Raw genomic sequence first — 15,336 nt, forward strand, 5'->3', positions numbered from 1 at the left:
TTCCTGACCTGCATATAGGTTTCTCAACAGGCAGGTCAGGTGGTCTGGTATTCCCATCTCTTTCAGAACTACAGAAGCTATAATAGTAGAAACAAATGTATTAATTTCTTTCCATTTTCCAAAATATTTTTTAAAATTATTTTTGCTATTTTACTGATTTTTTTAAAGTCAGGAAATTTACTATTCTCAATGGTATAGACAAGAAAGCTCTCCCTTATTTTACCATAGCACATACATTTTTTAATGAAGTTCCAAAGATACACTAGCTGAAAAGATGTGTAATCTCAAGTGTAATATATAAGGTTTTAGAAGTACAGGCTTTCACGGAATTAGCCTTGCTGGTAGCAAAAGGCATGGATATCTGTTTTTCATTACTTACTTTCATAAATTCACCACAAGGGCCACATTTGCTATTGCTAAGCTAACCATCGGGAAACATACCTTTGGAAATAATTAAGCTCTAAAAAGCAGAAGTTATGCATTTCTAACATCCAATTAACTTGCTATAGTTCCTTCAGTAAAACCTCTCCCTGAGGGAGAAGGTCAGGTTTCAGCCATCATCTGACTTTCTCAAGATGCTTTACAAAGGCCCCTGCACACTTAAAAATAAAGACAACCCACAAAACTTGTCTTTCTTTCCAAGGTCTTAAAACACTCAGCAAAAATTTGAGGAAACATAGAAAACATTCCGGAAAAGGAAATGGCAACCCACTCCCGTATTCTTGCCTGGAGAACGCCATGGACAGAGGAGCCTTGCAGGCTCCAGTCTGTGGGGTTGCAAACAGTCAGATATGACTGAAGTGACTGATAACACACGCAGGAAATGTTCACTTGTGATTTACTTAAGAAAGCATATTTGTAAAGAAAATTCATGTTCTTGTGACAGTGTGGCAAAGCCTGATGTTCCTTTAGTTTATGAGAAAAACAGTAACTACAAAGTAAGAAAATAACACTGAGGTTTTTTAATTATGCTGACTAGGTCATTTGTTGAAAACTATTAAGCCTCTTCCCAGTCATTTACCTGGTTATTTTTAGGGTGAGTGCAATGCCTTCATTATTGAAATTGCTATCAAGGTTCAGAAATGTTTGCCATTGTGTGTTTTACCTGTTACTCTATGACCAGTATGTTTTTTAAAAATATTTTTTAATTACATTTTTATTTTTACTTTATTTTACTTTACAATACTGTATTGGTTTTGCCATACATTGACATGACATTTTTAATTTTTGTAACATTTCCATCTAAAAAAAATCAGATTTAGGGATCATGTCTATTCTTTCACAGGTCAGACCTGAGAATTCAATAACTAGATTTTTAGCAATTTCCTATCTAGGTTTTTAACCTATTTCTTCTCGTGAAGGTCAAAAAAGCTTAATAATGTTGTGTTGATGCTGGACTTTTCTTAACAGAGAAGAGACCACCCGTTCTGAAGAGCCTAAATCCTTTAATCACATCAAAACATCTTAAATGTGAAGTCAAAAACTTAATGCAGGGATAAGAGTATTAAGATGGTGAAGTATACGGCACAATTATTGTAAACCGAGAAGGCAATGGCAACCCACTCCAGTGTTCTTGCCTGGAGAATCCCAGGGACAGAGGAGCATGGTGGGCTGTCGCCTATGGGGTCTCACAGTCGGAGATGACTGAAGTGACTTAGCAGCAGCAGCAGCAACAGTATATACATATATTGAGCAAAACTTAACTATTTCTATTTAAAAGTCAAAAATAAACATATTAAGTCAAAATCAAAGATATCTAACCATGATGTATGGCAGAAACCAACACAACATTGTAAAGCAACCATCCTCCAATTAAAAATAATGTTAAAAAAGAAAAAAACCTAGGCATTAAAAAAAAAGTATCTATGTAGCAGACAAGCAAGAAATGGCCTGACTTTCATATGAAAGGAACTAGAAATATATAGCATAATATAGATGTATTCAGTTCAGTTCAGCTCACTCGCTCAGTCGTGTCCGACTCTTTCCGACCCCATGAATCGCAGCATACCAGGCCTCCCTGTCCATCACCAACTCCCGGAGTTTACTCAGATTCACGTCCATCAAGTCGGTGATGCCATCCAGCCATCTCATCCTCGGTCGTCCCCTTCTCCTCCTGCCCCCAATCCCTCCCAGCATCAAAGTCTTTTCCAATGAGTCAACTCTTCGCATTAGGTGGCCAAAGTACTGGAGTTTCAGCTTCAGCATCATTCCTTCCAAAGAAATCCCAGGGCTGATCTCCTTCAGAATGGACTGGTTGGATCTCCTTGCAGTCCAAGGGACTCTCAAGAGTCTTCTCCAATACCACAGTTCAAAAGCATCAATTCTTCGGCGCTCAGCTTTCTTCACAGTCCAACTCTCACATCCTTACATGACCACAGGAAAAACCATAGCCTTGACTAGACGGACCTTAGTCGGCAAAGTAATGTCTCTGATTTTGAATATGCTATCTAGGTTGGTCATAACTTTTCTTCCAAGGAGTAAGCGTCTTTTAATTTCATGGCTGCAGTCACCATCTGCAGTGATTTTGGAGCCCCCCAAAATGAAGTCTGACACCGTTTCCACTGTTTCCCCATCTATTTCCCATGAAGTGATGGAACTGGATGCCATGATCTTCGTTTTCTGAATGTTGAGCTTTAGAAAACCACAAATCTCTACATTTATACATTTAAATCATTTTGCCTATAACTTGGTATTTAGTAGCTGGTATCTTTTCCAAGCAGTATATTCTCATAGAGAATCAATTTTTTTTAATTGACTTTATTAGCAAGAATAGAGCATAAGGTTGGCTCAAACCTATAAACTAAATATAAGAACATACCAGTAACTGCTATATAAATTACTTTAGTGGTCTCTGTTTTAATACATTCCAAATTGCCCCAATTTCAACTTGCAAGTCTATGAAGAGAAATTAAATTTCCTTTCTTTGAATATTTTTAATGAAAAAGCCTTTATGGTAAACAATAAAGAAGTACAGCATGTTTCCTATAATAAACATTAAATTTTTGTGTTCCTGAATCCTCTTCTAAAAAGCTTATCTGTGCCCTAGTTATGAAACTTACTATGATTCAGAAGCTTTTAGCCCATAGGTACACATGGAGAATCGTATTTTTATAAAGGAAGTAGAGTAAAAGTGCAAAAGATTAAAATATATTTTTAGCTGAAGAAAATGGCAAATCATCTGTGGTACTACTGAACACTCTTTCCTTCTGTTCTTGCTGATATAGAATTTCAGCACAGTTCAGTGATTAGAAACATGCAAAATATAAACAATGGCCAGAGCATAATAATAATCATGAATGGTGTCTTTGTAAAACATCTGTGTCTCTTCTGTCCATTAAAATGCAGATTCCAAAGAGTGATTGTAGATATGTTTGTTATTAAACCAACTTATCTCCTAATAGCATTACTATATAATTGCCATTATGCACTCAGTAAGAGAAAGTTGAAGCTTAATTAAAATATATTTCCTTACCAGTTGTCAAAGGTGAGTAATGAGATGGATGGAAAACTAATAAACTTCACTGTTTTCCATACACAAATCTTTATGCCAAACATTACTCATATCTTCCTGTCAATGGAGAAGGTCTCTCTGTATTTCCTTAGTGATCATAATCAAAAATGTTGATAGGATTCTCAGAGACAATAAACACATGTTTATTTACAAACTATTATAAATTTATAAACTGTTTTCTTTGCTAAATCCTGATGGTTTAGGGCAGAAAATAAGGAATTTACATAAAACTAACTCTCATTGCTGGAACACTGTCCTTGGGTAGTTCCAGATTTTGGAACTGTTACCCTTAATCTAAATAGCATGCAGTATCTAACAGTCAATAAGCCCCTAATATTTCTAAGTATTCTGATTTATTGCCATTGGCTTAGAATTTTAAATCTTAATTATCTTGACTTTCCATTTCTTCTTTCGGTGTCCCTTCCCACCCTGCTTGATGTTTCCAAGACCCCTAGCACGCAGATCGTGTTCTCTACTTGATTCAGTTAAACACTGCAATTTTAGAGTTCTTTGCACAGCTGCTTCTGCAGTTTGGATAATTAGTGTTCCATAAAATGAAAATAAACAGAGAAAGATATCTCCCTCCCTCTAATGTTCTTTAAGGAAACTCTACATAAAAACTGCTGTGAGATATATATATATATATACATACACATACACACATACACACATATATCAGTGACCACAATCTTACTGGTATCCAGGCCCTATGTTGTCACCTCATCTGCCTGTGGGCAAAATCTTGTCATTTGCTTTCAATGAACAGAATACAAGAAAACTGGCAGGATGTCTCTTGGTGATTATGTTACAGAAGACTGTGATTTCGCTCTTGATTCTCTGACTGGCTCTGCTATTGTAAAATGCTCTGTGAACAGGCCCCCATGACAAGGAATAGAGGCAGGCCTCCAACCATGAGCTTGTGAAGAAGTGAAACCTCAGTGCCATAGCACAGAGAAACTGATTCCTTCCAACAGCTAGCTAAGTGAGCTAGGAAGAGGATCATTCTCAGTGGAGCCTTGAAAAAGGCCCCGAGCCAGAGAATCACAGAGACTGTGAGATAATCTATGTAGTTTAAGCAGCTAATTAAAGTGAAAGTTGTTCAGTCTTGTCCGACTCTTTGCAACCCCATGACTATACAGTCCATGGAATTCTCCACACCAAAATACTGGAGTGGGTAGCCTTTCCCTTCTCCAGGGGATCTTCCCAACCCAGGGACTGAACCCAGATCTCCCACATCAGGCAGATTCTTTACCAGCTGACCCATAAGGAAAGCCTTTAAGCAACTAAGTTCTGGGGTAATTTGTTATGCAGTAATAGCCAGCTAATACATTGTGCAAAGGATTTAGTTCATTAATTATCCATGGCTATTTTCATCATAATGGTGCTTCTTTCATTCACAAAAATTAAGTGGAAATCTGCAGCAGAAGTTTGAATCTAATAATCCATTTCATTTAGATATATCTAAGTAAAATAGGTTACTGATGCTCTCTCTAATGACTTGGCCAAGTAAGCTAACCAAACTCCTTGAAGATAGCTTCAGTTTTTCAAACCCGCAATTCTGAAAAGACATTATCTTTTATAACCTTATTTTCAAGGAGTTTGGTTAGCCAAAACAATTTTGAAAGTGAAGAATATTCAGTCTCATCAACACTCCCACATCAAAAAGCCTGATTGCTCTGAACAGGATATTATGGGTTTCTGGAAACAGATCTGGTGCTGTTTGTTTACTGTACAAGCCATACAATTGATGGCCTGGATAGAAATGTGAGTTTTGCAAAGAATTCACAGTTGAAGTCCAAGTAATTTCTCACTTCAGGACTTCAGGGAATAGAGTTTTAAGCCTAATCTCTCCAAAGACTTTCATTAAAAATGCAAAACAAAACTGTGTTCAGCTACTTGATAGCACACACCTATTTGTTCTCCAAGTGATCACACAGACTTGAAACGTGAACACAGAGCAAATGGGGCACATCTGAGAGGGAAGGACTGGTATCCATTGTATCCTACCAATTAAGGTCCTTCACAGAGGCATCTGAGAGCATTTGAACCTGCTCACATAGTTCTTAATGTTTCATTTGGAATTTCCTTAAAGTTATTACAAAGTGATTCATTGTCAAGAATGTTTCCTGGACGTCCTTTACAATAGACCCCAAACCTTCAAAACCCAGACAACAGAGAAAGAATAGGATTTCTTAACTCACCAAGTAGAGAGATCTGGCTTATGCCTCGGACACAAGATCAGTTTACACATCTTTATCTAATTTACCATTTTGCCAAACAACTTCATGTCACCATTTTACATCCTATTTTGGAGGTTTATAAAAAGCTCCTCATATGTCTTTTACAAATAATTTTTCTTTAAAAAAACAAAAAATTACAGAACTGCTTTGGTAACTTTCTTCCCTTTTTATGTGCCTCTCAGAGCTGTTGTTGTTCTTGTAAGAGAAGCTGTTGTTGTCGTTGTAGTTGTTGGAAGAGAAGAAACAGGTGTATACAGGAGCAGACAGAAGATACAACAAACGTGAAAAATATTAATCACTCAGCCATGTCCAATTCTTTGCAAACCCATGGATCGTAGCTCTGCCCATGGAGTTCTCCAGGCAAGAATACTGCAGTGAGTTGCCATTCTCCTCTCCAGGGATCTTCCCGACCCAAGGATCAAACCTCTCTCTCCTGCATTGCTGGCAGACTGTTTACCATCTGAGCCACCAGGGAAGCCCAGAGGATAGAGGGGCTCTGCTAGTTTACCCCCCGACCTCTCCAAGACTCGTTTCCTATAGCTCTGTCTGATGTAGTCCCTTCCAACAGCCCCATCTTATGAAAATACTAAGCCAGATTAATACTTGCCAAAGTCCAGTTTCCCACTGTATCAAATCCAGTGGAATGCCAGTTCAAAGGAGAAGGAGACAGAAGATAATGAATAGACTAACATGGCACACACTCCCTTTCTTGCTAACATGCTTTACATTTTCTTAACCTTTCTCTGATGGATGTTAATTCCTTCCCTGTTGTGGACTGAATCTTTGTGTCCCTCCCCCAGATTCATATGTTGAAATCCTAACTCCTATATGACGCTTTAGGAAGTGAGATGCTGGATTAACTCATTAGAGTGAAGTCCTTGACAACAGAACAGGGCTTTTAGAGGCCTCACTCAAGTCCCTGCCATGTGAGCGACCAACAAGAAAATACCGCTTAGCCTCCAGGAAGGGAAGCCTCCTGAGAACTCAAACATGCTGGTGCCTTGATCTCAGACTTCCAGCCTTCCATCTATCGTATCTGCAGTAGCAGCAGAACAGACTAAGACATCACCTTTGTCATCTACTTCACTGAGGTATCTAACCAAAAAAAAAAAAAAAAGAGAGAGAGAGAGAAAGAGAGAGAGAACAGTTTCCACTCTAAACTAGAATAAAACATAGGAACAATAATGAGTAATTCTCAGTAAAATAAGGGAAATAACAGTATAGTGAAGCTTACAGTCCACAGGGAAAGGACAGAAAACCCAGGCCCAGTTCCCACACTGCTTGGTGTCAGACTGAGAGACGGTCAACATATAACCAGACACAGCCCGCACGCCTCTCGTGTGTCCACTTTCTCATCCAACAAAGGCTTTCACGCAGAAGTTCTGACTTCTGCATTTTACAAATGGAAATCCAAAGCCTAGGAAGCTTACCCATATGTGCTAAGTCACTTCAGTCATGTCCAACTCTTTGCAACCCCATGCACTGGGGTTCCAATCCTCTGTCCATGGGATTCTGGACAGATACTGGAGTGAGTTGCCAGGCCCTCCTCCACTAGGAAGCTTATATCCTTTGTTTAAGATCATATACCTAGTTTGTCAGTTAAAGGGGAAGATACTAGTTCAATTTAAGAAATAACCAGTTACAATAGCTTTTGGAAGCATTTTAACCATGAACCTGTGTCATCTCTAAAGCCCTGAGCATGTAAAATGCACAGATTTAATACAAAACTTCTACAGATAATAATTTAATAGACTTTGCCAAAGTCTTATCATAAAAGTTCATACGCAAAATAGTACTTAAAAATATATAACTGTAGTAGACACCATATGGAAAGCCTACTTAGAGACAAATACCAAGCTCTTGAATGTAAAGGCAACTCATTAATGGTGCTCTGTTTGATTTCATTCAATCTAAGACAGGACTCCATATGACATAGATGGGGCTGATATTGCCAAGTGGCTCAAGCAATGCCTGCCCTAACCATAGCCCAGCTTTCATTTCTGTGTAATAGCAACTGCAGAGTAAGAAACCAAATTACATTGCCCCAGATTCTATGGTATCTAAATGCTACAGGTACTGTTATGCACATGAAGAGACTTAGAATGTGGAAGCGGCACTAGCAACGAGGAGACTATATCTAGGAAATCCTTTTCATTTCCTGGATCAGCTAGACTAGAATTTCTACCCATGGTTCATTTACATATCATGCACCCAGAATCAGTAATGGAAGGCATTTTTCTCAGCACAGTCCTACACTGTGGTTGAGCATGTCTGCCAGCTGACCTGTTCCTGGATACACAGTTTCCAATTTTGGTTCTGTGACTCTTGAGAAATTCTATAAAACTACAAAATACCTTCTAAAAATCTGTCTTGTAAACAATCAATGAAACATTTTTTTTTGTTTACAACTAAGAATCTTTAACAATATAACCGCTCTATTATACTGAAAGTTTTTGAGTGTTTAGAACAGTAGTCATTAATGAACAAAGAGACCTGATTTCAGTTACCTGAGAAACCTTTTCAAATGGCCATTCTTCACTTACCAAACATAATCAACACTCTAGTCTACTACTGGCTAAACCTTACCTGCCACCTGAGAAATCTGTATGCAGGTCAAGAAGCAACAGTGAGAACCAGACATGGAACAACAGACCGATTCCAAGTCTGGAAAGGAGTACGTCAAGGCTGTATATTGTCACCCTACTTATATGCAGAGTACATCATGAGAAACGCTGAGCTGGAAGAAGCACAAGCTGGAATCAAGATTGCCGGGGGAAATATCAATAACCTCAGATGTGCAGATGGCATCACCCTTATGGGAGAAAACAAAGAGGAACTGAAAAGCCTCTTGATGAAAGTGAAAGAGGACAGTGAAAAGGCTGGCTTAAAACTCAACATTCAAAAAACTAAGATCATGGCATCCGGTCCCATCATTTCATGGCAAATAGATGGGGAAACGATGGAAACAGTGATAGACTTCATTTTCTTGGGCTCCAAAATCACTGCGGACAGTGACTGCAGCCATGAAATTAAAAGACACTTGCTCCATAGAAGAAAAGCTTTAACAACCTGTATTTTAAAGCAGAGACATTACTTTACTGAGAAAGGTCCATATAGTCAAAGCTATGGTTTTTCCAGTAGTCATGTATGGATGTGAGAGTTGGACCATAAAGAAGGCAGAGTGCAGAAGAATTGATGCTTTCCAACTATGGTGTTGTAGAAGACTCTTGGAAGTCTCCTGGACTGCAAGGAGATCAAAGCAGTCAATCCTAAAGGAAACCAACCCTGAATATTCATTGGAAGGACTGATGCTAAAGCTGAAGCTCCAATACTCTGGCCACCTGATGCAAAGAGCCGACTCATTGGAAAAGACTCTGATGCTGGGAAAGGTTGAAGACAGGAGAAGAAGGGGATAACAGAGGATGAGATGGTTCGATGGCACCAATGGACATGAGCTTGGGCAAGCTCCAGGAGACGGTAGAGGACAGGTAAGCCTGGCATGCTGCCATCCATGGGGTTGCAGAGAGTCACAGATGACTGAGTGACTGAACAGCAACAAACACAGAAAGCCCTATACATGTGTGTAAAAGAGCTCTGTACAGATACAGAGGTTTAAGAATGTCTTGTGTTTAAAAAGAAAGAAAAATCTATGTAATTCTATTTAAATATAAACACCTTGTACATCAACACTGTGAAGGTTTGGCCCAAAATCAAGACCATCTACATTACCAGAAACATCACATACAAAACAAGGGAGGTTTCCTTTAAGCAAGAAAGAAAATATATATAACACAGATAAAGAAAGTCAGTTCAATATTCTCTCTTCCAAGTAGGGGCTTATTAATAAACCAAAAACCTACCTAAAGAAGAAGCACTTGATGCTAATGTTATAAAAACAAGTTTAAGAAATATAGAAAGGTTTAACCGCTCAGAGACTTAAATGTATATGTGATAACTACCTACAAAACACCTAATGGCTTGCACAGAATCAGATTTAGGGAACAAAGTCCAGTGTATGAATACTATAAAAAGTTGTGTCTCACGGCACCATGGAAAGCACAAACCAACACTCTTCTCTGAACAGTGAACAAAAACTCCACCTTATACATCTTCATATCCTTGGTCTTTACAGTGTCAAGTAGGCATCTGATGTTAGAAGTTCTGCTTCAACTAAATGGGAAAATTAGTACAGAAATATAAAAAGAGTGTGAAGGAGTAGTGGTTTCTTTACTTATGGTGTATTTGTGAGCAGTGTTTCTCAAAGTCTCTTTTAGGGAACATTAGTCCCATGATTTATCTACAGTTAAGTGTTACAGGAGAAAATGGAAAATGGCATAGCCCTTGTTGCTAGTTTGAAGTTAAGAAATGATAATCAGTATACTAAAGGTTCATGGGAAGCCCTCATTAAAGGAGTCTATTCAACTCTACTACTGCCACTTCCCCAAATTTTTAAGCACAGCTCTTTTTCAAATGGCATATCTAACCAATATCCCAGGAGCTTTTGGAAACGCTCCTTAAGGTAGAATTATTCACTAGAAAATGTGTTGGGCAAGTAAGAGTCAATTCACATTTCTGTCTTTAAGGATAAAAGTAAATCCTACATTTTAAACATTCTCACATGCTTGAAACATCTTCATTATTATATTGTCAAGAAGAGACAAGCAATACTAAAGCAAGCTATCTTTGCATCCTAAAGTAACAAGAGATAGATCTTGAAGCCAGTGCAGGACCATCTTTTTCTAAGTTACTTTTGGTAACTTAGCAGACAGCTGGCTTAGGAAATCCAAGTTTGTTTGAAAGAGCAGTCAGATCCCAAGCAGAAGGCTACAAAGGCTCCTCGTTTTCAACAAGGCCATTTTCCCAATCAGGTACAGAGTCACAAAAATACGCACTGGACTCTAGCTCATAAAAGTATAGAGCATGTCACATGTGGGAAAATGAGTTATTTTCATGTAAACACTCTACAAATGTTACCAGGTTTAGCACATAAAACAGAAGAAGACCGATTATACTTGAAATTCAGAATAACAAAGAAATTTTTGTGCAAATATGTCCCATGTAATATTGGGGACATACTTACGCTAAAAAATAATTTTTGTCTGAAATTTAATGTTCTATTTCATCTGGCAACCAGGCCCTCCCCTGGAATGCCAGCTACAGACCCTTTGTGCTTAGTCTAAGTCATAGGACAGAGGGTTCCAGAACCGTGTGTGCTCTACCATTCCCTGCTTATCAGGTTTCCCTGAGTCATCTCTATTTTATATCTGCAAAGCACAATATTAGTCATAAGCTCCATGACACCCTCGCATGGCACAAGAGAAAGAACTGACTTCTTCTTCCCACCATGACAATCCAGAGTATAACCAAAGACAACGCGCTGAAGAGGAGACATTGCTGAAGGAAGACACAGACTCGAGTTCTTATTCTTACTCGGCCAGTTTTATAACCTTTTGCAAGTACATGTAGCTCTTCAAGCCTTGGTTGTGCTGACTTCAGGAACCCTAGAGGACTAACATTTTACAATTCCACGCTCCTAAGTGAACTAAACTTTGCCATGTCCTTGTGACCAACTGGAGGTCATGCCTGTCTAAGTTGAAAATAGAGGAAACCACCTCAGAATTAAAGAAAAACAAGGGATTGGCTAAAAGATGACCCTTACATTTAATTAAAATCCATTTGTTTCTAAAGAAATGTTACCTTCAGGCTAAAAAAAGGCATCTTAAATATTTCATAAACAATATATGTTAGTCAACCATATAACTTTAAATTCCTCTCATCCCCTGGACAGTCAGTACCAAATCACTTTTATTCCAGACCATTAAAAAAAAAAAAAGCAGTCAACTATTTTACTTCCCTGAGTTCTGTGTGGTACACCTCTAAGGCATCATAAAGCATTCTGCTAGTTTCATAAAAGGTGTCTATGGATGACAAAGGGCAAATCCATTTTCTCTAACAGATTCTTGAAACAATTTTATTTAAATAGCATTTCTCCGCACAAAGAATCTCTAACACTAATTCATTTTGCCTTCAGCTTAAGTAACTGTCTATTTAAAAACATTTACAATATGAGTTTTTCTTTAGTTAAGTACCATGCCCTCATGCAATCTGAATGCCAGCCACTGCTTTCAAGGGATTAAAATCTTGATTACCAACATCTTTAGCATAGCATGAAAGAAATAAATATATTAAATTATACAAATGGTTAAGAGTCATGACCTTACGGTTGCCAGCTAAACACAAAAGTCCAGTTAAATGTGAAATTCGAATTTCAAACTGCAAAATTGGGATGTACTCAAAATTAATATTTATTTGAAACTCAAATAACCGGGGATTCTATTTTTTTGTTTCCATATCTGGCAATTTTATGTGGGCTACTCCATATGAGATATTTGCCAATTTTCATCTTTTTCCCCCAATCAAAACACTCATTTTGATTTTTAAATTTTCCTTAGAGTCAAGAGTTTCCACCTGCTTCAGAATATGAATAAATAATTTTTCAGCCCAAAATTTCATGAATATTTCTTTGCTTTTAACAAAATCAGGTTCCCGCCAAAAAAAATACTGTTAGTCTACAGAACATACAATCTTACCAACATTTTTACCTACCTGTGGGAAATATATGAGAAGGCCAAATAATAAAATATTTCCTTTTTTCGCTTCCTTGGCAAACTCTCTAATCTGCATTACCTTTCCCATTTTCTGACCGAATGGTACTGATTCATAATCAAGAAAATGCACCTGAAAAATAATATAAAAGGTAACAATTAGAATACCATTCACTTTTCCTTGATTAACATGATATTAAAAAAGCTCAAAACACATACAGAGAGAACAAGATGGCAGAGAAAAAGGTGGACGTGGAGTACATCTCTCTCTACAGATACATCAGGGATATACCTTCAGACAGAACTGCATCAGCAGAACATCAGCTGAGAGCAGAAAGGAGGACAAAGCGGTGGAAAAGAAGATACAGAGCCACGCAAAACTCGGTAGGACGAAGGAACGAAGGGGAAAAACAGGAGTGTTAGTAGGACTGGACCTGCCCTCAACCAGGTGGGGGAACTGAGCCAGGGGTCCAGTCCCCACACTGGGGCAACTGTCTGAGTCAGGGGAGAAACATTTAAGGCTGGGAGTGAAGAAGCTGATCCATGGCAGCCTAAATGGAATGAGAATCAGACAGTCCTTGCTGCAGCCATACATGCCCTGGACAGAGACACAGGTCCCCTGGAAGGCGCAGCAGCTGGGAGCTGAAGTTTAGGGATTGTGCAGCAATCCCAGGGAGAGGGCTGCTGTTGACTTCGGAGAGATGGATCGAGGGGATGTGAGGGAGGAGACTGTGGTGGGAAATGCCTATGGAGGAAAGCTGGGCAGTCATGGAAGCAAGGCGATACTGTTGAGTCATGCAAAGCAGGTGGAGCCATCACCATAGCCTCTCTCCCCACACGCCAGCATCGGCAGCTGAACGATAGGCTGGCGCATCAAACACCTGACGCATTGAACTACAAGGTAGGACCCCACCCAGGGTGCTTCTTTAAGTGACTGATGTGCTGATCTACAGACTAGGACTCCCCCGAGAGGGGCACCCTCTATATGCCTGACATGCCAAACAACAAAGAAGGAGCCCAGGCAAGGGGGCCCTCTAAGTGCCTGAACGGGCAGAGCTACAGAGAAAGACTGGCCAAAGAGGCCTTCTGATTGCCAGCTACAAGAGGCTCAAAAAAAGACTCTGATAGGGAGTCTTCTGTGATGGAGGCAGCCTATGTCCCTCCACACTTTGTGCCGCCACGGTCCCTGCAAGCCAAGCAGCTGCGACACCTTCATGCTCAACTCTCAGTGGGGCAAAGGTGCCCCAGGCAAAAAAGAAAATCTTGCGTTTATGCACACAGGTCGCTTCAGTCGTGTCCAACTCTTTATGAACCTGTAGACTGTGGCCTGCCAGGCTTCTCTGTCAGGGGGGTTCTTCAGGAGAGAATACTGGAGTGTACTGGCCAATACTTGAGAGCTTGCCATACCGTTCTAGAGCACTATATTTCCTGCTGCCCTGGCCGCCAACTCCCCTGAGTACCTGGTGCTGCCAGAACCCCTGCGACCCAAGCAGCTGCACCCTCTCCGCACCTGGCCCTCACTGGGGCAAACCCAAGCCCTCCAGGGCAGCCTCAGGAGCAAACCCCAGTGGACCCACATGCAGAGGTGAAAATAAAACCACAATTGAAACTCAGCGGCAGTGTGGCTAAGGAAGAATAACCAAAACCCTCCCACCAGCTATATGAGCTGCAGATTAAATCAACACAATCAACTAGGCAGATTCTGCATATGTGGAATATACAAAAGGACATTGAGAGCTCTCGCAAAAGAAAACGCACTAGTTCTGACAGCTGAGGACATTGGAGGTAAGAACACACAGGAGTAGGAACAGATGAGAATCTGAGATGACCCCACATCAGGTCCAGAGATCAGTACCAGCTGGAGGGCATCCTAAGGAGGTGAGGTGGACTGTGACTCCCAGCGAGCGAAAGGACAGCAGAAATTCAAGAAAAACATTTATTACTCTTATGTTTTGATTTGTCCTGTAGATTCTTTCAGATTTTTCTTTTCTTTTTCTTTCCTTCCTCCCAGCCATCTGTTGTAGTTGTCGATTTTATTGGCACTATGAAATCTAATTAAGTTTTTGAGCTTTTTTTTTTTTCCCCTCAGGCACATTTTTTTATTGTTGTTATAAATCTCTGCCTCAACATTGGGCTTTTGCAATTCTGTGGAGTTTTCCTTTTTTTTTTTTCATTTTTCTTTTTTAAATTTTAATTCTTAATTTTTTTAACCTATCATTATTTTTTCTACATTTATTCCTTTGTTTGCTTTTCTTACTGTTCTTTTCCCCTTGCAGTTAACCTTTAATGTGTATAAATCTTTATCTACCTCTATTTAACTTTGCATATCTAGTCTTTCCTTCTTTTCTTTCTCTCCTTTCCTCTCAACATATTTGTTAGTTTTATTTTCATTGCTTTATTTCCCAATTGGCAACTTGCTTTAGTTTTGTTTTCCAGTTTGTGCTTTAGTTAGTTGTGTTCTTAACTGGTAGACACAATTTTTGGTATCCTTTGTTTGCCAGGTTAATCTACTGTACTTTATTTTTGTTGGACTGTTTTGATTTTGCTTATGGGTGTATATGTAAATGCGTATATTCAGTTACTTTTCATTGTTGTTATAAATCTCTGCCACTATGTTGGGCTTCTGCAAAGTTCTGTGGAGTTTTCTTTTTTCTATTTTCCTTTCTTTTTCCTTCCTGTGAAAAGACAACCCTCAGAATGGAAGATATTAATGGCAAATAAAACAACTGACAAAGGATTAATTTCCAAAGTATACAAGCAGCTCATACAACTCAATACCAGAAAAACAACCCAATCAAAAAGTGGGGAAAAGACCTAAAAAGACATTTCTACAAAGAAGACATACAGATGGCTGACAAACACATGGAAAGTTGCCCAACATTGCTCATTATTAGAGAAATGCACATCAAAACCACAATGAGCTATCACCTCACACTGGTCAGATTGGCCATCATCAACAAGTCTACAAACAATAAATGCT

At 39.1% G+C, this 15,336-nt stretch overlaps 1 protein-coding gene across 1 annotated transcript in view; it reads right to left on the reverse strand.

The window, feature by feature from the left end:
- CRPPA (CDP-L-ribitol pyrophosphorylase A) overlaps nucleotides 1-15,336 on the reverse strand; it is a 372,890-nt gene that overhangs the window by 121,339 nt on the left and 236,215 nt on the right. The window contains exon 9 of the mRNA XM_052638722.1: nucleotides 12,358-12,489. Within this exon, the coding sequence (XP_052494682.1) occupies nucleotides 12,358-12,489 (132 nt within the window). The remainder of the gene's footprint in view (nucleotides 1-12,357; nucleotides 12,490-15,336) is intronic.

This window comes from Budorcas taxicolor, chromosome 4 (assembly GCF_023091745.1).
Source record: "Budorcas taxicolor isolate Tak-1 chromosome 4, Takin1.1, whole genome shotgun sequence".
Taxonomy (NCBI): Eukaryota; Metazoa; Chordata; class Mammalia; order Artiodactyla; family Bovidae; genus Budorcas; species Budorcas taxicolor.